The sequence below is a fragment of the Lethenteron reissneri genome, chromosome 40 (genome assembly GCF_015708825.2).
Source record: "Lethenteron reissneri isolate LAM-NWPU_2019-01 chromosome 40, ASM1570882v1, whole genome shotgun sequence".
Classification (NCBI taxonomy): domain Eukaryota; kingdom Metazoa; phylum Chordata; class Hyperoartia; order Petromyzontiformes; family Petromyzontidae; genus Lethenteron; species Lethenteron reissneri.
The window spans coordinates 12,847,531-12,873,392 of record NC_083818.1 but is presented as its reverse complement, the minus strand read 5'-3'; the positions used below and the strand labels follow the sequence as shown (position 1 = coordinate 12,873,392).

Sequence of the window (25,862 nt, the reverse complement as noted above, 5' to 3'; positions counted from 1 at the left end):
AGCTTTAGGATAAATATAGATTCTGATTCAAGTGCTACCCGTGCATCTGCGATGATAACTGTGAATTGTTTAAGAAAATAATTTGGGTAAAAACATACATAATCATGTGCATATGCCATGCGACTTGCCTTGCCCAATAAAAATTCAAGGATAATAAGTTCAAGTTAATTTATTAGGTATAGCCCTGTGAGCCATTCGGCTCTTGAATCGGGTGCCACCGCAACAAACAAAAACAAGAAAACATCTTAAAGTGAATATGTGACTAAGTGCAAACAGAAAATCCAAGAAAAGACAGCAAAATATTGCAAAATAAACACCGTACACCAACGCTGTGTGCAAAAATACCAATGGGATGCAAGTCAAACAACAACAACCACAAGATAACTTCCATTAAGGCCATCAGTCTTACTCCGTACTACAACAAACAAACATGGCCAAACCAATACACTTTTCGAAATCACCAAAATAAAGCCATGAAAGCAATGAAACAGTGATCATAAGAACTGATGGAATTTTCACAATAAACGACATAAACAACATGTACTACCAAAACCCTGCAGCCATAGCTGGCTGCATGAGTCATTCCACAACAGCAGGAGCATCAATCGGAGTATTATAAATTTTCAATGCACCTTTAAGATCAGCACACAATCAAAACACAGGTCATACTTTGCAGCGATCATCCGGAGCGAAACATTTTATTTTAGGCCACTGCATAGCACTGGCAACTAGGGGTGTACAACTCCTCTAGAGCAGTTTTGAGTAAAGATCTCATAGGTAGTGACTCAAGTTGAAATTTATTGGCAATAGCATTCCAGACCCTGGGAGCATCAATAGCAAAGGCCCTTCCTCCAGTATATGTACGGCAATAGGGAATATGAAGTTAGTAAATGAGTGTAGACCTTAGGTCAAATTTGTTCTTTGAAACAGACAGGAGATCCAGCAGGTAATCTGCGGATTTTTTTGCAAGTACATCATGAATAAATAAGATCTGGTGCACTAGCCGTCGAACATTCAGAGATGTTAAGTTTGACCCAATGTAGAGATCACAGTGGTGAGTCCTATATGGGCAGTTCAATGCAAATCTTAAGGCCGAGTGATACATTGAGTCAAGCTTCTTCAGTACAGTACTTGGGGCTGATTTATACACGATGTCACAGTAATCAAGTAGAGGCAGTATGGGAGCTTTTATCAATTTCAAACGGAACATAGGGGGGAAGCAGTGCTTGTGTCGATACAGAAAACCAATTTAATTTTTTGTCTTTTTCCCAATATAATCAATGTGATCTTCAAAATTCAGTTTTGAATCCAGGATGTTTTGAATCCAGGATGACCCCAAGATACTTATAGATCTTGACTTGCTCTATTTGATCATTATTTAAGGAATGTAATTGGGGGGAAATAACTTCCCGCTTTAGTCCTGGTGAGAAGCATAGCACCTTGGTTTTGGCAGGATTTAGGACTAGTTTAAGAGCAACTAGCTGATTTAGTTTTTTAAAATCACTCTGGAGCTTAGCAATCACGTCATCCGGAGAGCGGCCAGCAGTAATCAGTATCGTGTCATCTGCAAAAAGATTTACCCTGGAATGATCCAGTTCAGTGCCCAAGTCATTTACATAAAGAGAGAACAAGAGGGGGCCGAGAATGGAACCCTGTGGAACCCCTTTTGTTATCTTAACACTGTTTGACCTCCAACCATCTGTGAATACAGTTTGGGTGCGAGAAAAGATCTCATTGTCGAAAGACTTATGTAAAAAGTTATGAATAGCTGTCGCAGATAATAAGAGTCGCGGATAAGAGGAGTTTTCAATACTTACGCGAATGTGTTTTCCAGTTGTATCCCTTCCAACAGGCTTCTTCAATCGCTATCCAAATTGTTATGCATGACTTCTGTTTTCCTCAAATTTAGCACAATGTATCTAACTAGTAACACAAGGACTGTAGAAAACACACAGGCGAGAGACTTAATGTAGGCTGTGAAATCAAATAAGTGGGCCTAGGCAGGACACGTTGTTGTTAGGGGGGACCGGGGGGGGGGGTGATGGTGTCGAGACTCGCGGCAGGCTGGCAACCAAAGGAGGGGATGCGTCTGGGAGGTTGCTCCGTGTGGAGATGTAGCGATGTTAACGTCGCAGGACTCTGGGAAAGGGTGATGACCTTCATCCAGCAGTGGATCTATCGTGGCGGATGATATTCTGCCGTGGTGGTGAGAAAGGGCGTCGTGGTGGCTAGAAGATGTTAACTACCTCGCCAGGTATGCAGGAGGTCGTGAGTTTAATCCCGACCCTGACGCCTGAATATTTAGAGCTTGTTTGTTCTCCCGTTAGTTGCCTGGATTTTCTCCGGGTTTTTCCCTCCAGGTTTAGAAACATACATGATAAGCCACTTCATTGAGCTATAATTTGTGGCCAGGTTGCTTCTGAAAAAGAGCTATATAGCTCAATCGGCCTTACCTGGTTAAAATAAAAAACTGTTTTGTTTATTACAAATGTTACTTTATTCCAAAGTCCTGTAATATATTACTTTAGACCAGCGAATTGTTATACGACCATACTTTGCAAGGCAATGAGAATATGAGTTGGTTACCACCTATTAACATGAATAATACATTCTCCAAGATAACCTTCGCTTTTCAGACTACCTCGCTAGAGGTAGGCTCCGGCTTACGGATAGCCTTTAGCCTTCAGATAGCATTGTTAATCAGTAGGAGAAATTCCCCTTGTTTTGTCTCTCAGTTTGAAGGGAGGAGGGCTGTTCACCACCCGTGGTGCAGTCACGACAGAGAGGAGTGAGGCTGTGTTCTACTGATCTCCATAAATTGAAACGTTGGTATGCGTCTTCCATGACGGTTTATTCCAGTAGAGTCTAAAATGTCCATGTCGGTGTTTCATGACTGGTTGCTGCATGACACAAAGCGATTGTTCCGTGTCACTTTGGAGAATTTAGGCAACAAATTAAAAAGACAATTCGCCTCTTTCCCATCTATACTTTATTTAATATGGTGAGACAAATGTGAGGAGGCATATTGTCTGGGTATGTATTTTGTTACTTATATTCTGAACAATATTGCTAATTATTATTTTGTGTTATGTGTTTATATAGATTTGTGTCACCACCGTGACTGACCTGCCCTTACTGGACATCTATGAATAAGAGCTTCATAGCTCATCGGATTCCTTCAGTCTAAAACAAAGATTCTAACTCTTGACTGCTGATGAGACACTGAAAGTTCAAAGTGTATGTGTGCTCAACAGCCCCAGAAGGCCTCATGACTGATGGGATGTGTACAAAATATGTTCATATTGTATGTGGAGCAACAGCACAGAGGCAACTCATGTGTATTTAGTAGACAATGCATTCATTGTTTTCCATTTATCATTGGCAGTAATATTTTGTGTGTGCATAGCATAAGGTTACACCTTTGTGCACACCCTAGAGTAACAAGTACACTAATTGTGGTGATGGAAACCCTAATCGTTGGTGTGTAAATCGCCAGATGTGCCGGTATTGTAACTGGTCGCGTGGTGCAACGTGGACGTTTCAGCGCCTAACCACGATTTTCTGACTGCAAGCTGCTGAGCCACCATTCGGTGCAGTGGGTCACTTTGCTGCTGCCCTACTGCGTTAGTTATTTATTCAAGCTCATTATCAGGTCTTAATGACCGTAAGATCCAGTAACAGCTGATGTTGCACAATGTTTACAGATACTTCATGGCTTTTGGTTATGTGAATGCAGCTTGACTCGTATCAACAAATGGGACATTTAGAAGTTTAAAATCACATTCCACATTATGACCAATCTTATTCAGGATGAATTACTGGGTGGCTCCGAGTACTGAGTAAGCCCCTCTGACATCCAGGGTTTTAATCCGGGTTTCATCCACTCATGGTTAAAACACAAAACAATCATCGTGTTGCCTATTGTATTATATGGTTTTGCATTGAACGAGGACCCACTTCTAACAGAGAAGTCCTCGCCTATGAACATCTGGCAGTTCACCAGCAGTGGTTCAGGCAAGCCTGACTGCTGATGAGACACTGGATGTCATAACTGGTCCAGAGTTTGTTTATATTAAACCAATGCTGATGAAACGATGCACTCCCAAAATGCTGTGCAGCTGATGGATGTGTATTATTATTTATCTGCAGTGTGGTGTGTGAGTGGGTGAGTGAATGTGCTGTTGTGACCTACAGTGACCTGGTGGTGGTTGAACACAGTGGGACAAAACAGTCCGTCTGATCGACCTAGTCCTCAACATGGCAGGAGTAATCATTGTGATGGAAATATTATTATGCAGCTTGTAATGCTCATTCATGTATTGCCTTAGATGTGTGATTTTGTTCGGCAAATTGGTAGTTCAAGATTTTGAGAGCGGGGTTTGTGAATAAAATCTCAAACCACATTGTGGAAGCTGAGCAAATGAACCAGGTTCCTAGTGGAGTAATGTTCTGTGCCACTCATAGTGTGTCACACAGCACACCATAACCACTGGATTCTTGAAGGCATCAAGACAGCTCTCAACATGAGTGTTGAGAGCTGTCTTCTTACTTACAATCCAGGTTCTGAAATTATGGTAAGAATCATGGTGAGAATTATGGTAATACTTTTATGGTAAGAATTATGGTAAGAATGTGTCTCTGCACGTGGCTATGGGTGCTCATTTGAAGGCGGTTAACAGACAATTGCAAGGATAAAAAAAACCCAATCCACATGTTTTTGTGCGTGTGTTCTTTTAAAGAGTTGGTTGCAGAAGAATTATAATGAGGGTCATGCAGAATTTGCATAAACTGTAGATATAATGAGACGCATTAAAATGTATGCACGTGAGAGCATGGTATTCCCTTGATGTGCTTAGTGAGTAGCCCATTAGAAGGGTCATGGTGAATCGTGTGGTGTCACGGGGTCAACCCACGGTACCAGTACAGCGCGAGACTCCCTCTGGCGTGGACAGGTGGAGCGAGGTGAACTCTGTCATGCGAGTAACGTGTTGTTGTTTCCATATCAATTCTTGTGCAACTTGTGACCTTGGGTTTTTTTTTCTAACAATTGCTGAGCATAGGCCCAAAATGTCAAGCAGCCAATAACAAACACCACTTTCAAAGTCATAATAGATACGAGTTAACACGTTTCTTGAATTGAGCAAGGTTATTATTCTGAGACCCCAGGGGGGAAATAGACGATGGGAGGGAATTCTAAAGTGGAGCAGTGCAAGGGAATACGCACGTGGTGGGTGAGTGGGTTAGTGGATGGGTAAGTGAATGTGAGTGGATCAGTGAGCGAGTGTGTTCTTGTGATCTGCAGTGTGGTGGGTGAGTGGGTTAGTGGATGGGTAAGTGAATGTGAGTGGATCAGTGAGCGAGTGTGTTCTTGTGATCTGCAGTGTGGTGGGTGAGTGGGTTAGTGGATGGGTAAGTGAATGTGAGTGGATCAGTGAGTGAGTGTGTTCTTGTGATCTGCAGTGTGGTGGGTGAGTGGGTTAGTGGATGGGTAAGTGAATGTGAGTGGATCAGTGAGTGAGTGTGTTCTTGTGATCTGCAGTGTGGCGGTTGAGAGACGCAACAATCAAACTGGTAGAGCGAGTCCTTAACATTGGTGGAGGAATCGGCGAGTAAAGTTAATGGGGACAGTAACAATGGTAGTCGCACTAGATGAAGAGGCTACTGACTGGCATATGGAGCAAGTGGCCGGAGTGAATCGGTGAGTTCTGGATCATCATTCACCGTGACGGCTTTACGTTGATTTTTTACAAATACATGTTGGTAGGAACTGCATGCTCTATGCCAGATATAACAACAGTGTTTAAACTTAGGCAAAATTAGTGCTTTGTACGGTGGAAGTAATTTTTTGTGCGTTAACTTCAGCACTGGCAGTTACTGAACGTGATGACTGGTGCAGATTCGAATGCCCAGGATTAATCATGGCAGCCACAACGAGGCTGCCATGATTCATGCACGTTTATTTCACTCGCTGTCATTTCTGCTTCAGTGTACAATCCACAGTGACATTGCACCCGCAGTGATGCTATGTGAACGCTGCGCGTGGGCGACGACGTGTGGGCGACGACGCGTGCTGGCCGTGCCTCTACCGTGCAGTGCGAGATCGCACACCGGCCCAACGCTGTGGGCACTCATCAGCCGATGTCTGCCCGAGGATATAACCTCTTACGAAGATTAAAATGTAAAAATGCAGCCCTGAGATGTCTTGCCCACGACGAGAGCTGCCACCAGTCCCAGTTTGACCCAGTCAGTCTGACCCAGTCAGTTTGACCCAGTCAGTCTGACCCAGTCAGTCTGACCCAGTCAGTCTGACCCAGTCAGTCTGACCCAGTCAGTCTGACCCAGTCAGTCTGGGAATCGGCATCCGTGTTTGGGTGGCAGGAAATGATTTGTACTGAGATCTGGTTCTGGTATTATGTTGACCTTCAAACTGTGCTGCACAGGTTGACTGAAAAATATGTCCAGGATTGGTCCAATAGTGGAAAGGTGGCAATCCTACTCGTGCCGCTATTGGCAGAAGGGCCTCTGCCATTCGTGGCACGTTGAAGTCTATTTGGTCTAGCGAGTTGGAAGAGCAATTGAGGGGCAGGTTTTTGTTTTTAACGCAGTTGCTGAGTACAGGCCCAAATTCCCAAGATGTCAAGTGGCCAGAAGCAAATAGCATTTCAAAGTTGTAATTGGGAAGTGTTAAAATAATCCAGGAGGAATGATGGGCTGAGTCAACCTCCAACAGGGTTTGAACACGCGACCTTCCGATTGCGAGTTGCTCGCTGTACTGCCGAGTCGTGTGGCCTTAATATTCAACAGGGGCCCAGAAAACTCCTCCTTTAGAGTAAAGTGCAGCACAGTCTAGCAAACAGTTTACTGCCATTACCGTAGTTGCACATGCATTTACACACACTAGTGACAGGCAACACACAAACATACATTAGTGCAATTCATAATCAACGTTTTTGGGTTAAGATCGCGTTTATTTATAAATGTGTCGTAACCCTCCACCACCCGACACGGCCAATCAGTAAAAATGTGTCACGTTGACAAAGACAAATAGTTCACTGCTTTAGCCCACCGGTGTGTTGAAGCCACAACATTTACAATTTGAGTACGACGTTTCGCTGGTAATTGCAACCAGCATCATCGGGCAATTCGCCATCGGGCAATTCTGGCGAATTGCCCGATGATGCTGGTTGCAATTACCAGCGAAACGTCGTACTCAAATTGTAAATGTTGTTGCTTCAACTCACCGGTGGGCTAAAGCAGTGAACTATTTGTCTTTGTCAACGTGACACATTTTTACTGATTGGCCGTGTCGGGTGGTGGAGGGTTACGACACATTTATAAATAAACGCGATCTAAACCCAAAAAAGTTGATTATGAATAACATTGGTCGCGAAAGCCTACGTGTTAAACATACATTAGTGCAAGTTGACACATAAGTAGGCAAGCTGCACGGACATGAGTGGATACCATTCACATCAGTGTGAATTCTAATTATCTCGACAATCTTGAAAGAGATTAAAAATTTCCATATCCACAATATCATTGTATGACCTTTTGGCATTACAGTAAGATCATACAGAAGAAAATGTAAGTATACTTTAAAGTAGGGTTTACGAGCTTACACACGCGGTAATACAATAGCTGTGGGAGTTACAGACCAATTCCCAAGGCAGCAGCACCTGTGAACACAAGTGTGCCTGCCTATACAGCTACCTTAACAGCAGAAGGTGCGGTAGATAGGTTCTATTATTATGACAGGATTGTCACCGAGAAAGGCTTATTGTTTTTCTGTGTGATCAAGAGGTGAAAAAGATGGCTGACACCGTATGTAACAATATGCCTTGTCGTACACATTGTTTTGTAGCCAGCATCTAAGCCAAATTGTACACTCTTTCATATAATAATAATGCAATTTATAATGTGCACAATATTTCACGAACAGATTACCATGACTCTTGAGGCATGGAGCCAACCTTGGTTTTTCTCCAAAGCCAAATGAATGAGGTGGGGCCTTTATGTGTCTCTTAAAAGGAGGTGTCAATTTAATGCTGCGGTGGTGCAGCGGGATCGCATTCCAGGTGAAACGAACCCTGGCAGGGACGGTCCTGCGACTCTGTGTGCCTGCTACTTGGTGTAGAAAGGAAGTTGTGAGTCGCATCGCGGAGAGTTCTGCCGTGATCCGTAGTGCAGGGTGACGGCAGCGAGGAGAGATCCGGTGGATGAGCGGGAGGAGAGGCCCGGTGGTGCCACGGGCAGCAGGGGACCTCGTAGCTGACCCTGCTGGCGACGGTGGGAATCCAGCAGAGGGAGGCGAGGCAATCTGGCCGAGGGTGACAGGCACCGAGGACGATGCGGGCGAGACGGTTGTCTTATAACCGTTGGAGTTGTTTGAGGTTACTTGATGAAGATCGAGTAAGGATGGAGTTGTAATAGTGGAGGCAAGCATTCGATGAGAGATCGTGGGCCCAGAACCACTGCTGCAGTCAGAGAGCCTGTCAAGTCCAGAGGAGTCAGTAGAGTTGATGGAGGCAGACGGTCGGGTGCCATCTGTGTACAGTATGCTATTTGATACCAAAGTTCTCAATGAGGCGGCCAATAGGTGATGTGTATGTAGGTTACGTGTGTAGTATGATGCCGATGCACTTTTAAATCTAGATTGGAAACTCATTTCCTAAGAACTGCTTTTTGCGCCTCCGATTAGCACGGTGGGCTATGTACGGTGCGTAATAAGTTCCACTTACATACATGATGTATGTGCAACTTGTTTAAACTGTGGATGTGAGCACCTTGCGTGTGTGAGCGTGCACATGGAGTGGTAAGGCACAGTAGGCAGTCCTTGCTGTACAGCTAAGGGCATTTTAATAAATGTTCTGCTAAGCAGATGAATGGCTATACTATTGTGTGTAATAATTTGGCTAAAGTGCACTTTAGTTACTGTCTTTCCGACCCCAACTGCAGTGAGTGTAGTCAGTACGCGTTTGCTTTGTGTGCGTCACTCGACAACCCTGGACACCCTTGCAAATGAGATCTTCTGTATGAAGGGGTTTTTCAGGTGAGATTTGAATAAATAATAACAAAGAATAGTCCCCTCTATTGCCAACAATGGGGTGCAAGTGTGTCTAAACATGCGTTCTGCTCAGATGTCCATTGCTTCGATTTGCAGTGCTCATGTTCGGGCTTGGATGAGATGCGTTGAGGTCGGTGGTTGGCGGTGATGTTTTGTCTGCAGCCCACGAGGGCCTCAAGTGGGAGCGCTGCAGCAGCCTGTGCTGCCCCCCGCCAGCCCAGGGCGCTGCGTACGCTAGCGGATGACGTAATGCCGAAGGGCGGCCACCACGCGTGCCAACAGCGGCACTGCGTGTTTGTCGCCGACTCCATTACACGCAAAATAAATACGCAGGCAAAGTCGCGTCCTTCCCATATTTGTTCCTTCTCGTGAATATTTTTTTAAAAAAAATTTCTATCTGCGTAGCTTCACCGGAAGACCCAAAGAATGGGCCTTGGGTCTCCTACATGGCTATGGGACGCAGGCAGTGGCCCGCCAGTCACCTCATTCAGGGCATAATACATAATCCTCCTTACTGTGGAGAATTTAAGGAACAAAATAAATACGCAGGCCATATAATTATTTCCAAGATAACCACCAGCATTGGTTTAAGCAAGGCAGGCTGCTGATGAGAACTTAAATGATGAAATCGGCCCTTCGTTGCTTGTGTTGAAAGCTTGCTGAAATTATGCTCTCAGAAAAGGCTGTGTTGACTGATGGTATGTGAGATGTCTAAAATGTGTAAAAAAAAAGTAAAATTTTTACATGAAAAGACATGATGCAATATGGAAAAGAGGCATTATTGTCTGCCAATTTATTTTGTTGATAAATGCAAGACAGTGGAGTTTACTTATATTTTCATATTTGCCCTTGCCACTTGAATTGCCAGCACTGGAGTTAATGTTAACCTTAACTATACCTTGTGTAGTATATGCGAGCAGTCTAACAGCCACTTAGATCTTGTTCTCATGCATCATGAACAGAAGGAGCTTGACGTCGCTACATCATGACTGACGTCAATAGGCTGGTGGATTCATACAAGATGTGGCATCTTAAGCTGGGGTTACCAAGACGGTGTCAAGCTTAGTCCTCCTTCACGACGCCAGTGCTGACAATGAACTGAACATTGCTCACCACCCAGTCTACTGCGAGGTGACCTTGGACCAGACACTGGCGGTACCAAGTCAAGACTTGCTTGGCAAGTTTGCTGGCTCGTCATTGATTCTCCTACTTGTGTTTAAGGCTTTACACGGCCTTGCTCCACCTTACATCCAGGGGTTGTTTTGGCCACGCACTCCTCCACTGAGATCTCTGAGATCCACCTACCATGGACAACTCGCTGTCGATGGAGAATCTTTGAGTCCTGGTTGAAGATTCACCAAGTAAAAAAGCCCTCCTCTCTATCTCTAGTTCTTTATCTTGTCTCTTTAATCTTGGCCAGTTACTTCTCACTTATTTTCCTCTTTTATATGCATGGCCCTGTGCAATCCGCTGTTTAAGGGTGTCTTATAAATCTAAATGATTATGATTATTCATGGGGAGCCGGTGTTCATTTCTATGGGCATCAGCACTCGCAATTTTGTACTCGATGGCAGAACACCACGTGATTGTTGCACATCGAGTTTGTTGACGCACAGATCCATTCGGCAATTCCCATCATCTCGGCAATCCTTCGACTGACTCTCCTTCTTTGGCTGCCAACTCTGAACAACATCGCCCCCCTCCACTCATCCGTCGGGCGCGCCGCTGGAGAAAATTTGCACCATCCGTCTACTGCTGTCCGCAGGCTGCTTGCCCGTCTGTCGTCACGGCACCCACTGGACCAACGCACCACCCAATGTGAAGAGTGTCTCTCACCGGCAACAACGTACCGGGTCCACATGGATGACCTTGCGACCCACCTGCCTGGGTTTGATCTAGGGTGCGGTGACCGGGCCCTGCTCACCAGTTTCTGAACCGGCCAAAGGGCTTTGTACAGCCTGCCCAGCTGCGGCTCACGCACCAACCTGAATCGTAGCTGTGTTAACGACAGATGATGATGTGTAATATTCTGAAAGCTGTCCACTAACCAAGCTGAGCGGCTGTCTGAGGACGATAGCACATTCTGCAAATGATAAAGCCACTGCCTGGCTTTGGTGCAAATGCATGTGCTAAATAAATGACTAAATAAATGGGCGTGGAATAATTAGTGCCGATTTGGCATTTCTACAAGTAACCTTCAGTTTCATATTAACCATCCCATGACCTCATCCACAAGATTAAGCCACTGTGTTGAAGAAAAGCGATTTTCTGCACGAATTAGCATTAAGGCAGTGCTCATCTACTATTTACAGCCCTGAGCCATTGATGGAAATTCCACATTCCTCTAGTGGTTGCCAGTCTATTTACACTAAATGTGATCGAACTTGCAACATCTGGATTGCAAGTCCAGTGTGCTAACCATTACACCATGGCAGCTCCCGGTTGCGTATAGGGTCCCAGTAATTGGTCTGGTGGTGATCCTAACGTTGGTGTAGGTAATGGGTGACAGTGATTGACTGCATGAGAGGGAAATTGCATCACAACAGTTTGTATACGTGCGTGTTTTTGTTGATTTGTGGGAAACAGAAGTTGAGTTCTGGTGGTTGGTGGGTTATGTTGTCACTGCTCCTCTCTACCAGTAATCACACCACTTTACACGAATTACGTGAGACAATACATTGCTCAAGTGGTGAGCTTTCACAGGCAGTACTTACGATCTTAATTCACAACCTTGACCTGAAGCGACTCCGGAATCCAGCCCAGCAGTCCACAGAACATGTATCACCCCTCTTGCACAGCGCCAGTACCATCACCTTCCGTCTACACGTTCCCATGAAGCGCTTGTGTGCCCTGCACGTGACTTGAGGTAACGATCGCACTCTTACAACTGAGTTGGTGGTCAAACAACAACACAGCCACACACTTAGCTCCTAAGCAGGTGATCTGGACATGGTTGAGAGGATTGCACATTCACTTTTGGTCACATGGCATGCAAGCAAGGCATGTGGATGAGAGTCATGCCTTCCTGCTGTGCGTGACCAGCGGTGCGCTCGCCTTTGCTCGTTGTTAAATTTGTTTGTGTCTATCCTGTGCGCATTCTCCTGTTGTGATGCGGATTCTCATAATTTACACAAAGCATGGGGTTGACTCGGCACACTTAGTAGTGACCATGACAGCATCTCCTCGAATCGACACGCTGACACGTACATTGCCTGGGGTGTGGCAAGCAGGTGTCATTAAAGCACTTACATCTTTCCGTGCTTTTATCTCCGAAATCATAGCATATACAGCAGGGATTACACTTGCAGAGAGCAAGTAAAATATGATTTACAATCTGATGAAAAGTTGAGCAGAGGGCATGGTGACATTTGATGGTGTGGGAGCGACTGCCTTGCAGTCATCAATTCGTGGATGGAAATTGATTCTTAAGATGCTCACGATACGTGCACTCATGCGTTCGTGAAAATATTGATTCAACTATTTATGCAAATGATAGGCTTATGCCACATTTAGGCATTAACTGTACGTGTGGTAAATGTGATGTTGGGCAAATAGGACGAATGATCATCACGAGACTAAAAGAACATCAGAGAAATATTAAATTCTCCCAAATACAACTGTCAGCAGTAGCAGAACACGCGTGCCAACAAGGACACTCAATTGATTTTGATAATGTTGAAGTTCTGTGCAAAACTAGCTACTGGCCACGACTAATTAGAGACTCTATCGAAATTTAAAGAAATAAACATAATTTTAACCGTTCGGATAGCTACCGCCTTAGTGCTGCGTGGAAGCGAATCATCAAATATTACATTATTTAAATGCATGCCTACGAAGGGCAGCATACTTCAATAGCTATTACCGTTGGTACGGCTATTTTAATACACACAATAGACAGGAAGGACAAGTTCAAAGGGCTCGCATAATGCACATGCATAATGTACGTTGCCTCAGTAACCCCCCCCCCCCCCCCACATTGTGGAAGAGCGCAGAAGTGTGGTCACCACATCTACGCCTCTAGATAAGGAACGAAACAGACTTCTCCACAAATCTGGCTGTCGCCTGATGAAGCTGGTTGTAATTACTGGCGAAACGTCGTACTCAGTTTGTAAATGTCGTGGTTTGGCTCTCCAACACACCGGTTGGTGCTGTACTCGTGACGAATTGGCCACGTTCTGTTTACGTGACAACCCTTACTAGTCGGCTGTGTCGGGTGGTGGAGGCTTTTAACGACACATTTATATATTTGTTGGGTCTTTCGGTAAAGTCACGTAGATAGAAAAAATTATCAACAGAATAATAATATGTGATTTAACCCAAAAAAACCTCTTATGCATTTGAAGCCTATTATTAACGTCATGTGAAAGACATCGTGAAGTCTTATGCTCTCACACAGAGGAGGTTTGTAAAAGTCCCTTGAAGCAACAAGCGTGTGACTCATATGGACTATATGTGTTCTGCATCTATGTACTTGTGTCTGCTTGTTTGTGTGGACTATCGTGCTGTGTAATATTAATCTCTGGCCTTGTAGCTGACTGGTGCTCTCCTGGGTCAACATCAGGGCTGCCACGTGTTCTGCACAGCCAGGCTTTTCCCCATCAACACTGTGCAGTGAACTGTCGTAAAGTTCGACGCGATACCGGTACCAGATCTCGGTACAACTCAACTCTTGACACCCAAATACGGACACTAATTCCTGGACTGTCCGGATCAAACCCAGAGAAGTGGCAAGCTTTCTCCAATTGCATGCGATGTCGGCCTACAAGGTTCGGTCCCACCCTGTTACTGGGAAGATGGCCATTGCTTTTATCGTTATGTATTTCACACAGCAAGATATATCATATCTCAGAATATATTATCTCATTAATATTAAGCCATTTAAAACCTGCAGGGATACTACTGAGTGCCATGCAGGCCTAGGCTTAGAGATGGGTGACGAGGTTGGCCTCTGAAAGTACAAAGCTCTGAGGGACATTAAACATTCATGAGTCTAGAGAAAGGTTGAGTCTTACCTAGTTTTATCGATGCAACATAAAGTGTACATAAAATAGATAACGCTCGAGCCAGATGATGCGTAACAAATGATAAGTGCCTGTTATTACCAGAAGATTACTTTAAATTCACCCAGGTGCCATTTATAATAATACCAGATCGAGTACAGAGAGGACTGCTCTAGATTTTTAGATTCATCAAAAAAATAAAAAATGAGGCCTAGATAGAAAATTGTGGATGATCAGAATGTTTTGATTGTTTCTGATTGATCAAAACATAACTCTTATCACTTCCTCACTTTTCCCCCAAAATTGCTGTCACCTGGCATCTGCTGACGTCGCGATTGTTACCATGAAGACATGTGATACGGGCACAGTCGAGGGTGGGGATGAGCCAATACACCACTCCGGCACTACTCAGAACACCAAACACATTTCCAAGGACTTTTCACAACGGTTTCTATCCCAATACCCAATGACGTTTCCGCAGAGGGGAAATGACAGTGAACGTGGGCTGCAGTGTTCTTTTATTTCATAACATAATTGCTATATTTACATTTCAACCACTGTTCATCATGTGGTGGTAACACATTCTCCATTCTTAATGTACCACGTTGTTACATTATTACATTATTCGGCTGGCTGGCTGTATTGAGAGGAGAGGTCGGGCATGGTGCATTGGCCCGCTGCTCCCCACACTGGTCCCACGACACCGTGGCATTATCACGAAGGGATGTCCAAGCAGAGGGGATTTTGGAAACTAAATAAACCCTACTACTACACGCACGTCCCCAGGTGTAGTGGCTTATTCCGCAGCACAGACATCACAGATTCGGGTTTGCCAGTACATCTGCCTCTACATGCGTTACTCCAGGGAGGGAATATTAAAGCTGCTTGTTTTCATATGTTAATGTGATATTATTTTATGATCCCGTGGTATGGCCTTATCTGTAATTGTGCTGCTCTGGTACGAATTAAATGCACCATGCATTTATAAAGCTCTCTCCAGCAATTAACTATTCATATAGATTGTGTTTAATTGCGAGCTGCTATGGTGTTGTCATCTGCAATGCCGGCTTGTCTCATGTGTTCGGTGACATTTTGCAAAGTGCATGAGCCGTAGCGATGTGGAGCACTGGAGCTGGAGTCGTGGGGATTCCAGCTCACAGGACGGTCTCTGCATTTCACACCTCTGGTTAAACAAAATAATTAGAGGATTTACGCTCGTCATTTTGGCGCTCCACCCATTCAGTGCACGGCGTTGGCCAACAGCCTTGTACAGTAATGTGTCTATCACACTGATGTGTATAACAACAGAATGATTGGAAACGCAAAAATGTCCAAAAGCCTTCCTTAATGGTACCTCGTCAATTCCCCTTTTATTTTATTTTATTTCTGGACACGGTTGCGGAGCTTGGGCGCAAAGGCTTAGAGCATCAGCTGGCCATCGATCGAAGTTGCGATATAGAAGCGTTCACACGTCTCTTGCATTGAGAAAGGTTATAAAAGTAGGACTCGCACAGACACGCATGGCATCTTGCACGGTGAATAAAGAACACATGGTTACTGGATGCGGAGGCACGCAAACACGCACCCAATATCTCGTAGATTAATAAACAAGCACAGTAACCGCGTCTCGCTCTCTCCGGCCGTGACCTTGCTCAGACAGCAGGGGGTCAGTTACCTTGTGAACTCTACATGCTCCTGCGCATTGTGTTCTGCTCCCCCAACGGAATGTGTACGCATGGTTGACGTAACGTGACAACGTCTGTACAAGAGCTGAAACTCTCTTCAGGCACGCCATGCTCCAATGATACCGCTCTTTGTTAACACGATATCTGTTTTCACGGTCACGCAGCATGACCCCAAGTCCTCGCACACACGAAGTTTCACTCCTCCAAGAACTAAGTGCAGAATTAACTGAACAATGCCAGATTCCCACTTATATAATCTGAAATTACAGGCGAAGTTAACTTCAAATTTCAACTGTTGCCATTGAGTAGCTAATCTGAATCCTCTATTCCCAGGTTTATAAACACATTCACTGAACCACCTTTCTCGGTGGAAGGGGTTCAGAGGCTATTAGAAAGTTCTGCAGAACTCCCCCCATTATTAATTTAATTCCTGAGCTAACGCTTGCGGACTGCTAGGGAATGTATTCAGGTCATGAACGTGCTTAAGGCACCCCACGCCACAGCAGCCACTAGGTGGCACGATCTTTCATGCAATTAACCACGTACGCTGCACACCTGTTACACACATATAATGGTAACGGGAAACTGTTTGTAAGATATATGTGCATACACTTAGGGAGATGACGTGTTTAATCTTCAGTGGGGATTAAACATTCCTAGCCAAGTGACTCATCACGTCACCAGATATCTCTAGATGTAGCAATTATTCGGTATGAAAGGTGTAGTTCTTTAGTTCACAGTCTTTTCTCGGGTCCCACTGCTCCCCGCAGCGTCTCATCCTCAGAATATGCTTGTTGTCAATAATGACTTAATCTGATGGAGCCATCCGTGCCAGTTCTTAGTCCACCAAACGGCCCCGCAGTGCATTGCTCCTACCGGCCACAGCAGGGCAGCCTGCGCTGCCGGGAGGGGGACCCGCTCGATTTCCGCCAGCTCTCGCCAACGCGGAGAGGCCACGGGCACTGCTCCCGCCCGACGGGGAGGCGCGGTGGCCGCGTCTGGCGCGCGTGAGCCTCCGGGGCCGCCGTGCCCCGCGGGGCCCTCGTAGCGAGCTGGCGGCGCTCGCCGCAGAGCCGGGAAAAGAGGCTGAGGAGGGAACTTCAAAGTGGAGCGCTGCAGGGGAGAAGCAGAAAGAGAAGCGGGGTGACCTGCAATGTGGCACGTAACCATGCGGCATCGCGGGAAGAGCTGAAATTGCCTTGCAAATCCTCTGAAGCGTATTTATTTATGCAGTGCGGTGTGCATATTTGAATAGGATATCACGCATAGCTGCCCTGGGAATACAGTTACGTAAAGATTAAACGCATTATTGAGTGATGTTACATTGGCATTCGTGCACAAACGAGAAAATACGTATTGATGAATGTGCCGAGCTACATTGGGCGAGGGAGCCTATTCGCTTCACATCTGGGAACTGATAATTCCGTGTGTGGCTCGCACGCCAGGCTCGGGCTCCTCGTCCACCCCGATCCAAGTTGTAAGAGACTTTACATTGATGGTTGTACTATTAAGTTTGTAAACTATATGTAAGTTATGGTGTCACCGTCAATAACAACAGGTGAAGTAGTGTCAGCACCGTCAATGTTTCCAGTTTGGGTAGATTCGGACTAATACTCCAAACTTCCTCTCTCTCAGGAATTGGCACACGCAGGATAAGTGAGCACAGCAGCGTTGGAAATATCACAGGTTTCCTACATCATTGCTGCCTTCCACAGGACCCCGGAACTTGTACAGAGTAGGCAAAACATTGCCACTATAACTGTTCTCAGCAATTGGCTCGCATTTGGAAGGTTGCAAGTTCAAATCCTGTTTAGTATTGACACAGCCAATCATCCGTGTGTGATCGATAAAGTAGGTACCACATTACCACATTATGGGAACATCAATGGTTTAATGGTTGTCCTATGGATTAACTGAGCCCCACCGTAGGAATGTAGAGGCCCACCACTAGCTTGGGGCTCTAACACCATAAAGCCAGTACATTCGCTTTGTTGTTATCAGATGGGACGTACGTAAGCCACGCCCGTGTACGTACGATTCCTACCCTCAGTGCAGCCGCAAGGTCTCGAAGGCCATGCGAGGTGATCACTGTGAGCGGTGGTGCTGCATGGTGCGTCTCTTCGCAGTGTACCTTCAAAAGGAGGTGGAGCGTTTGCGAGTGGAGATCGCCAGGAGTGAGGAGGTCAACCGGTTGCTGCTTGCCGAGCTCGAGGACTGTCGAGGAGTGGTCCCGCCGTGCGAGCAGCACCCCCCGCCGCGAGGGGGGGGCTCCCCCGTGGAGCCTGTGGCGCTCGCGCTGCCCGGCACGCAGCTCGTGGTGCAGCTCACGCAGAAGGAGAACGAACTCGCGCGGGCCAAGGAGGCGCTGCAAGGTAACGCGCGTGGCGAGCGGCGCGCGGAGCGCCTTTGTTGCCGAAATCATCGCTTGAAAGTCGCGTGAGGAAAAGCCAGGGACAAACGTCTCCAGCAACAAACGTAGAACGGTGCACCTTTTAGAATTGGAGACGAAGGTGGCTGCCTTGGCGTAATGGCTAGGGCACTGGATGGGCTTGCAATCCAGAGGTCACCGATTCGATAAGTTTTACTCGCTGCCTCTCTCTAGCCAGCAGGATAATTGGATACGCTGGTTATGTTGATCGGCAAGTCACGTCTGGTCAACAAAGAGACCAAATACCCAGCAGTGGCGTGAACAAGTAATTGCAGAGCTGCATTGTTGCCTATTATCATTCTTCTTAAGAAAACATTTCCGCACGTCCTAATATTCAACGTGAATTGATTACCGATTGCTGACTTTCGAAATCATCAATCTTCAGAAAATTATTGCTGGTTGACCGATTATGGTTCAACATCCAGAATTCTCCTGGGGCATGCACGGACATCGAAATGGGTGCATTGACTTACAGCACGTGGCAAACGGAAGGTTACATAAAGACTTGCAGAGGTCAATGAAAACCTGCAGAGCTTGCATTGGACATGGCATAAAAAATTATTCAGACCTAGAGAATAATTCCACAGCCTCCTGTCCCCTAACAGGTCAACAACAGTCCGTAATTTCCTACTCCAGTGAACATTGAGGCATTGGTGTTCATCGATTATTTACAGCCCTGAGCCAGTGGTGGAAATTCCACATTTCATGGCGGGGGCGAGTCTTTTCATAGAACAACCACTGTTGACTTCGCCACAAAGTCGTTCTCACTTTTTTGGCCCTGGAGGCATGATGGGCTGAAGGAACCCCCAATCAGGATTTTAATTCTCGTCATGGTGCGATTGTGAGCTATTTGCTGTCCCGCTGAGCCACATTTTAAAACAACAGGCGTTGTATTAAAACTTGAAAACATGACAACATTGTACACTTTAACTTTGTGTCTTTTTGAATGTTCACATTCCATATTGATACAATGAAGATTGTGTACTTTTAATTTACCACATTCTATGCCCTGTGGTTATATGACTACATTAATAGCCCCAATTCACATGATTAATTCTAGAAATGGTGATTAGACTCATCATAGCAATTAAAAGAGTTGATTTCAGACAATTTCAGTGGTTGCCAGTCACTACGGGTGGCACCACTGGGGTGGGCCACCCGTTCCCTACCTCGCAGCGCCGGATAGAGTCGAGAGCAGAGCAGTCGGGACGATTCGAGACTCCGGTCACTCGCTCCGCGGCAGTCCGTCTCCTGCTCATCGCTCTGTTTACTGTTCCCGTGAATTTTACTCCAATCAGTAGGCACACTAGGTTGTCTCGGCCATAATTAAACATATTATTTGGTGATGCTGCTGCATTGGCAGCGTTGCACAAGGACACATTGCAAATGCTCAACACAGTCGTCAATGACGCTGTGATTTATAATCGGCGACGTTTTGAAGCAATTGCCTTTCTGACAATGGCAAGAAGGGCCTTTGCCTGAAACGTTGCCTATTATATATATTTATCCTTCTTAGGCCGCAGTGGTATTGGTGACCGTTGAGTTTTTGCCTCGGCCATGGCCGCCGCTGCTCCTGTTTGTGCAGCCATGAAGGCCGACCGGCGGAGGCTGCGTGAGGAGAAGGGCGACTTGGTGAGCCAGATGAAGCAGCTGTACAGCACTCTGGACGAGAAGGAGGACCAACTGCGCACTTTCATTCGCAACTATGAGCTACACCGCAAGGTTTGCGCGGCCTCTTTCATGTCTGATCACGACCCAGTTTAGTACCCAATTTCCCATTGTACATCCAATATATGTACAAAATACTTTTATTTTCATGTGGAGGAACAGACATGGAAAGGAGGCGTATCGGCTGACTCTTGATTTATTGTGGCAGGAGAATGAGGAAGCCACTCGGGCCTTGGTTGTGGAGCGGGAGAGCTCGGATCGTGAGAAGTGGGAGATCTTGAGGCGCGTCCGGGAGGCCACGGACCGCTCGCTCGCGCTGCGCACGCAACTCGACGCGCGGGACAACCGCATCAAAGAGCTGGAAGCGGAGCTCACGATGGTACCGCTCGCACACAAGGATCCCCCGTGTAGCCTTGCCAGACTGTTGGGACAAGTGCTGTTAGTGAGCACCGATGAAGGCCGGTACGGCATATGGGGTGGTGAGTAGCCGGCACCATGTTCAGCTACCTTTGTCTCCCAAGTGGCAATATTTACATACCTCACAAGGTACTAATTTGAGGCTGAGTCGACCTAGAGGAGGCCCAGCACGGGTTAATATAATTGTCACTGGCGTTGGCCGTGAGCGGATATCTAACTCTGGTCGCCGGGCTCGTAACGCAGCGCGCTCACCGCTACACTATCGCTCCCCACGCGCACGTAGGCATGCACTCTGATACACAGACATACCTTAGTCCATCATTCAACTCTAAAACAGGCCAAGACGATGAAAATGTAAAACACCTCTGTAGGTGGCTCAGGAGAATTGCTGTTACCGGGTGGACATAATTACCAACCTGCTCTTGTGGGTCTTTCAGGACATTATATTCAGATTCGGGGCTCTCCTGCATGCTGCCCAGTATCCAAATATGCCACTGAAATCCAAGATGGTGCCCGATATTGATGGTAAAGTTAAAGTTTATCACTAAATTGCTCTTTGAATACTGACATTACAGAGTCAAGCCACATGGTGCATGCAGCTAAACAATCTTATGACTCTGAAGAGCCTCAAGCAATATTAAGCGTTGTAAGCCATCTTGTAAGAGTGATAAGAAGTGAGCCAGAGCTGCACATTTAATACGCTCCATTGTATAATAATTTTTTCAGTGACAGAATCAGTGGAATTGTTTCTTGTGTGTCTATTCTTGTTTGTATATAAGTTGTGAATGTTTTTCGCCATGGTGACACACGATTGATTTAGACTGTAATTGTTGCGTTCTTTGACAGCAAGACACTGCTGAACCTTTGAAATGCCACTTGAACACCCCTGGAATGAGTGATGACAATAAGGATGTCCACACATCATTCTTGACAAATATAGCACAGATCTGGGCCATCGATGCCCTTCCTGTTAAGCTTTGTTTTGCAAGTGGTGAAAGCCTACCCATCATGCTTGCCGTCATAAATCATGCTGTTTAAGATCCAACCAGCCTGATGAGATAAAGGCCAGTAAATGCCAGGCATTTAACATTGAAAAGTGCATCTTCTGTGAATAAGAAAATGACAAATTCTCTACATTTGATGCTGACAAGAGTGAGCAAGCCATGGCCACAGGACTACTGGAGTTATCTTTTGTGTAGATATTCTGTAGGAGGCCTAATTTAAATAAAAGGGAAATAAAATTGTATATGCCGGGTAAAAGTGAGATATAAGTATTGAAGTCACGCTAGGGAGTTGAAACAAGAACCATCAAGAACATTTGAAAACCTGACTTAGTCCGGAGCATTTGTAGAGGACACCGGATACATCGAACATGTTGAGGATTCTAGAGCTCTCCTGCCCAAGCTATCTGACCATCACTCTCTGTATGTGACTTGGGCTTCAAGAAACTTGTCAACAAGACCAGATTGAAAGGCCAACTGCTGCAAGGAATGTTTGAGGTTCCTCAGAGTCAGAAGATGCATGTTTTTGGCTGCATTGCACCATGTGGTTTGACTGTGTAGATTGCTATTCAGAGAGAGTGAGTGATACACTTTTATTATCATCAATATCTGCCAGCTTGGATTTCAGTGTCATTCTTGGATACTTGGAAAAGTTCGTAAACATGAATTTTATAGAAGTTACTTAGAAGGATCAGCAACTTAATTTGTTGCTATTTTCCACTGTAATGTTGAAAATGGTGCCAAGCCACCTTACTATTACATCGGATACAACACCACATTGAACAATGTTGTACTTCAAGCCCGTTATAACGCGGGGTCCGTGGACACCAATGACTCCTTCGTTACACAACTTACCCACGTTGCACAACTACCCGTGTTAGAATGTTGACACATTTTGTGAACGTTGCTGACCACCAATATTTTTACGTTGTTGCACCGTTTAAACTGAAAAGAGCATGGCTGCGTTATCCAACCTCTAAGCGATACATAGTGGCAAAAATGATGCAAGATATTTATATTTGTCAATAGGTGCAGTACACAAGCTTTTAAGTGGAAACCTGGCTCTGTTACCCGATGCAGGCATATAATACAACAACACAAACAACAATGCTGTGATTATTATTACATGGGGGAAACGAAACGTCATGTCTCGGACCGTATTCACGAGCACAAGGCAGATCTGAAACACGGCAGAACTAACACCTCCGCCGTGGCTGACCATTGCTATAACGCTGTGGGCTCTCATGATATTGTTTTTTCCGAGACCAAGTTGCTCTGCAAACCTTCGGGCTACTATCAAAGGTTTGTTCATGAAGCCATCCAGATATATAAACATAGACATAACTTCAACCGAGAAGATGGATACAAATTAAGCAATCATTGTAAGGATGTTATTAACCAGGTAAATAAAACCTTAAATAATGTATGGTTGTTCCATCATATTTACCGGGCACTCGTCTATTTTGCCGAGTTAACTGCATCCCCAGCGTTTGGCATTGCTGCTGCATTGGGGTTGTTGGCTTTATTGGCACTGCTGCTGCTGCTTTGTTGTAGCCCCCGCGCATCCCCAGCTCTCTCAGCCCCGCCCACTTCCAGCCGCGCCCACTTCCCCCCTCCTCGCGTCCACGCAACGCAACCCTCCCCCTACCCCCTCCCTTGCCCCTCCCCCCTCTCTCACCTATATAACCTCTTACCACGGTATCGCTCTCCCACTTCAGCAAACATTTTCTTGCTGTGGTTTTCCTACCTGATGATGATTGCTTGTGTTGCGATCGAAACGTCGTAATTTAATTTATTTTATTTTTTACCTACGTGACTTTACCGAAAGAACCAAAGAGTATGGATCCCTGCAGTCACGAAAACTTCAAATCTAGATTGATAATTATTATTATTGTTACTTTGCAATTGCTGCTGTTATTTTAAACCTTCAGCATCGAGTAAGAGTTGAGTTTACAGGACAATGCCCTGCTCGGGATGTCCAGGCCAGGCCTTTGTGAGAGTTTGTGTGTGCACCACGTGGTGACACGTAGGAGCACACGCTCCTACGTGTCACCACGTCGTCACCACGCATGCATCCTCGATCATCGCTGCCCGGTTCACGTGAAGTTTGCATTGGTTTATTTCACGATACCTTCATATTACATGCTGCTGCTGTATGTGTGTGTGTGTATTAAATACTCCTGCTGTACGTGTGTGTGTGTTACCAGTTTCTTCACAACGGAAGCAGAGCCTCCGCTACCAATGTAAGCTGTGATTTAACACACACACGAAAGCAAAACAAAGACATTAATTAACATGCACCAGTAGTATGTGTGCTACAAGTCAGAATCACACCAAGACTATTTATTTGGTACCACGTTTCATTCCTGTACCTTGCCCCACTCCTGCAGTATGAAAAGGCATTGAATTCCTGCTTCAGTGAGGATTGAGTTTGTGCTCATCTACTTACAGCCTTGAGCCAGTGGTGGAAATTCTCCGTTAGGCATACGAATGTGGAGTTCCCAGCACTGGCTCAGGGCTGGGAATAGCAGAGGAGCACTGTTTCAACGCTCGTGTGAGCAGTGCACCGTGGTGGGAGTCCGAGGAGTGCGTTGTGGTTTCTGTGTGCTTTGATGGTGCGTACTCGGTTCAAATGGCTACTTGTTTGTGTGCTTCCTCAACCCTAACCGGCTAGATTCAAACAACTCACTCCAAGATGAAGAGTATTACATCGTGTGGCCTTATTGAAAAGTATATTTTAAAATATTCTGTGATGCAGGGTGGTTGACTGAATGATTTGAACATGGATTACGAAAAAGGAAAGATGTGGCAAGATGAGATTAGTTGTGGATGCGTTGCCCTCTAGCGTGGAGAACATCAATACCTGTACCTATATCCCATAGCTGTCCCGCCCGCCACGTAAAAAAATTGAAGTATTTTTAGATATCCCTTCAGAGATGGTTCTTGTTTATAAACATCTGGCAGTTCACTCGCATTGGTTCAAGCAAGCCTGGCTGCTGCTGAGATATTGAACCAATGGACTCCCTGAAGGCCGTGTGGCTGATGCGATGTGTAAAAAGTGCTTTTTTTACATGGAGCAACAAATATGAGAAGAAGGCGAGTTGTGTCCTTATCTACTTCTATCCACAATGACGCAATTGATTGTTGTGTTGCGTATCATCTAGTGTTGAGAATAATATAAGTGTGCTATAAAAGCCACTTGCTGTGCCACGGTATGCAATACCGTACCTTGGCGGTGGTGGCTATGCGTGTGGCCTGTAGTCCAGCGCTGGAGGCAGCAGCGAGGCTTGGTGGATCACTGCAGAAATGTTTTGAAATGTCCTTTCCGCGAGCTCGTCAGATGAATGCAGTACAGAAAAAGTCTCCACCTGCTCTGTCTGTATGGGATGCAGTGTTTCTTCCTTGCACACGTGGGTTTACTCCGGGGGCTCCAGTTTCCTCCCACATTTAAACACTTAATTGGCCGATAACATCTTAATATATTGAGGATCACAGAGCTTGGGCAATTGTTGGCACCGGCTCACTGCGTGGCTGCTTTTCTGCTTACCTGCCATTCCTCTTGTCTGGGAGTCGTTATCTCTCTCTTTGCGAGTGAGTGAATGCTGTGCACGTTATAAGTTGAAATTACTATAACGAGTGAAGTCTATTTCGTGTCTCAGCAATTCCAGAAATCTACGCATGTACGGCGGCACGCTCTGCCTGAGAGCATCTGGTCCATGCAGGAATTGGGGTACACAGCTGATCACACGACAAGAGGGGAAGTGTAGACCGTGCATATTTAACACAGCGTGCCCAGCACAAACACCAGAAGCACGGTTGGTTACGTACTGTGCAAAAGAAGTCCAACATACATACAATGCAGGGCCATCGTGAAAAATTCAGACAAGTGGGGGCATTTACACAGCTGCTGATTAATTAATCAGCGTGAACGTTGGCCTCACAAGATCATTAGTTAAGTAAGGAATACAATATAAGCTGGCTCCATTCATTCATCACAGCAGCAATACACAGTTTAATCTACATTTAATAATTTTTCATAATCTCTGCTTTAATAAAATTTGTATTGTTAGATAAATAGTAGACTGTGTTTGTAGCAAATGTATTTTTGTGTGTATATATAATGAGGGTTACAGGGGGGAAAAAAGGAACTCAAAGCAATTTGTGGTGTTAAATAATTATTCATGTGCGGCGCTGAATAGGCATGCTTGAGTTTATTATTTAATAATTTTTTGTGTTTTAGTGCAAGCATTCTACGTGTTTGGTTGCTGACAAGTTGTCGACAAATCCTCGCCAGACTTAATACATTGCATGCTTCGCTGTTTACGTGATGGCCATGCTGAACTCGGTGAAATTCCTTTGGTTTGAGTGAACGTAACAATTTTGTGCTTGTCACCTTTTCAGCTTGGAGCTGACATTTCTACGCGTAAAACAAAATGAGTTTTAGCCCCAACTTAGCGGTGCCTGACCCATGATTTCCATCAGAGATGGAGCACCCCGACTGCTCAGATTCTGGAGCCGTGCCCGTGGGTCCTTGGTTACAATGGCTACAGTTCGTGCCCTGTGCTTTCGCTGTTCCTGGAGGGATTAATTTCCTTAGTG

The 25,862-nt window shown here is 45.5% G+C and overlaps 1 protein-coding gene across 5 annotated transcripts in view; it reads left to right on the top strand.

Moving 5' to 3' along the window:
* KAZN (kazrin, periplakin interacting protein) overlaps positions 1 to 25,862 on the top strand; it is an 87,099-nt gene that overhangs the window by 25,160 nt on the left and 36,077 nt on the right. For all 5 annotated transcript variants that reach the window (XM_061568171.1, XM_061568174.1, XM_061568170.1 and 2 more), the window contains exons 2-5: positions 17,876 to 18,121; positions 19,763 to 19,899; positions 20,054 to 20,224; positions 23,471 to 23,506. In XM_061568171.1, the coding sequence (XP_061424155.1) occupies positions 17,876 to 18,121; positions 19,763 to 19,899; positions 20,054 to 20,224; positions 23,471 to 23,506 (590 nt within the window). The remainder of the gene's footprint in view (positions 1 to 17,875; positions 18,122 to 19,762; positions 19,900 to 20,053; positions 20,225 to 23,470; positions 23,507 to 25,862) is intronic.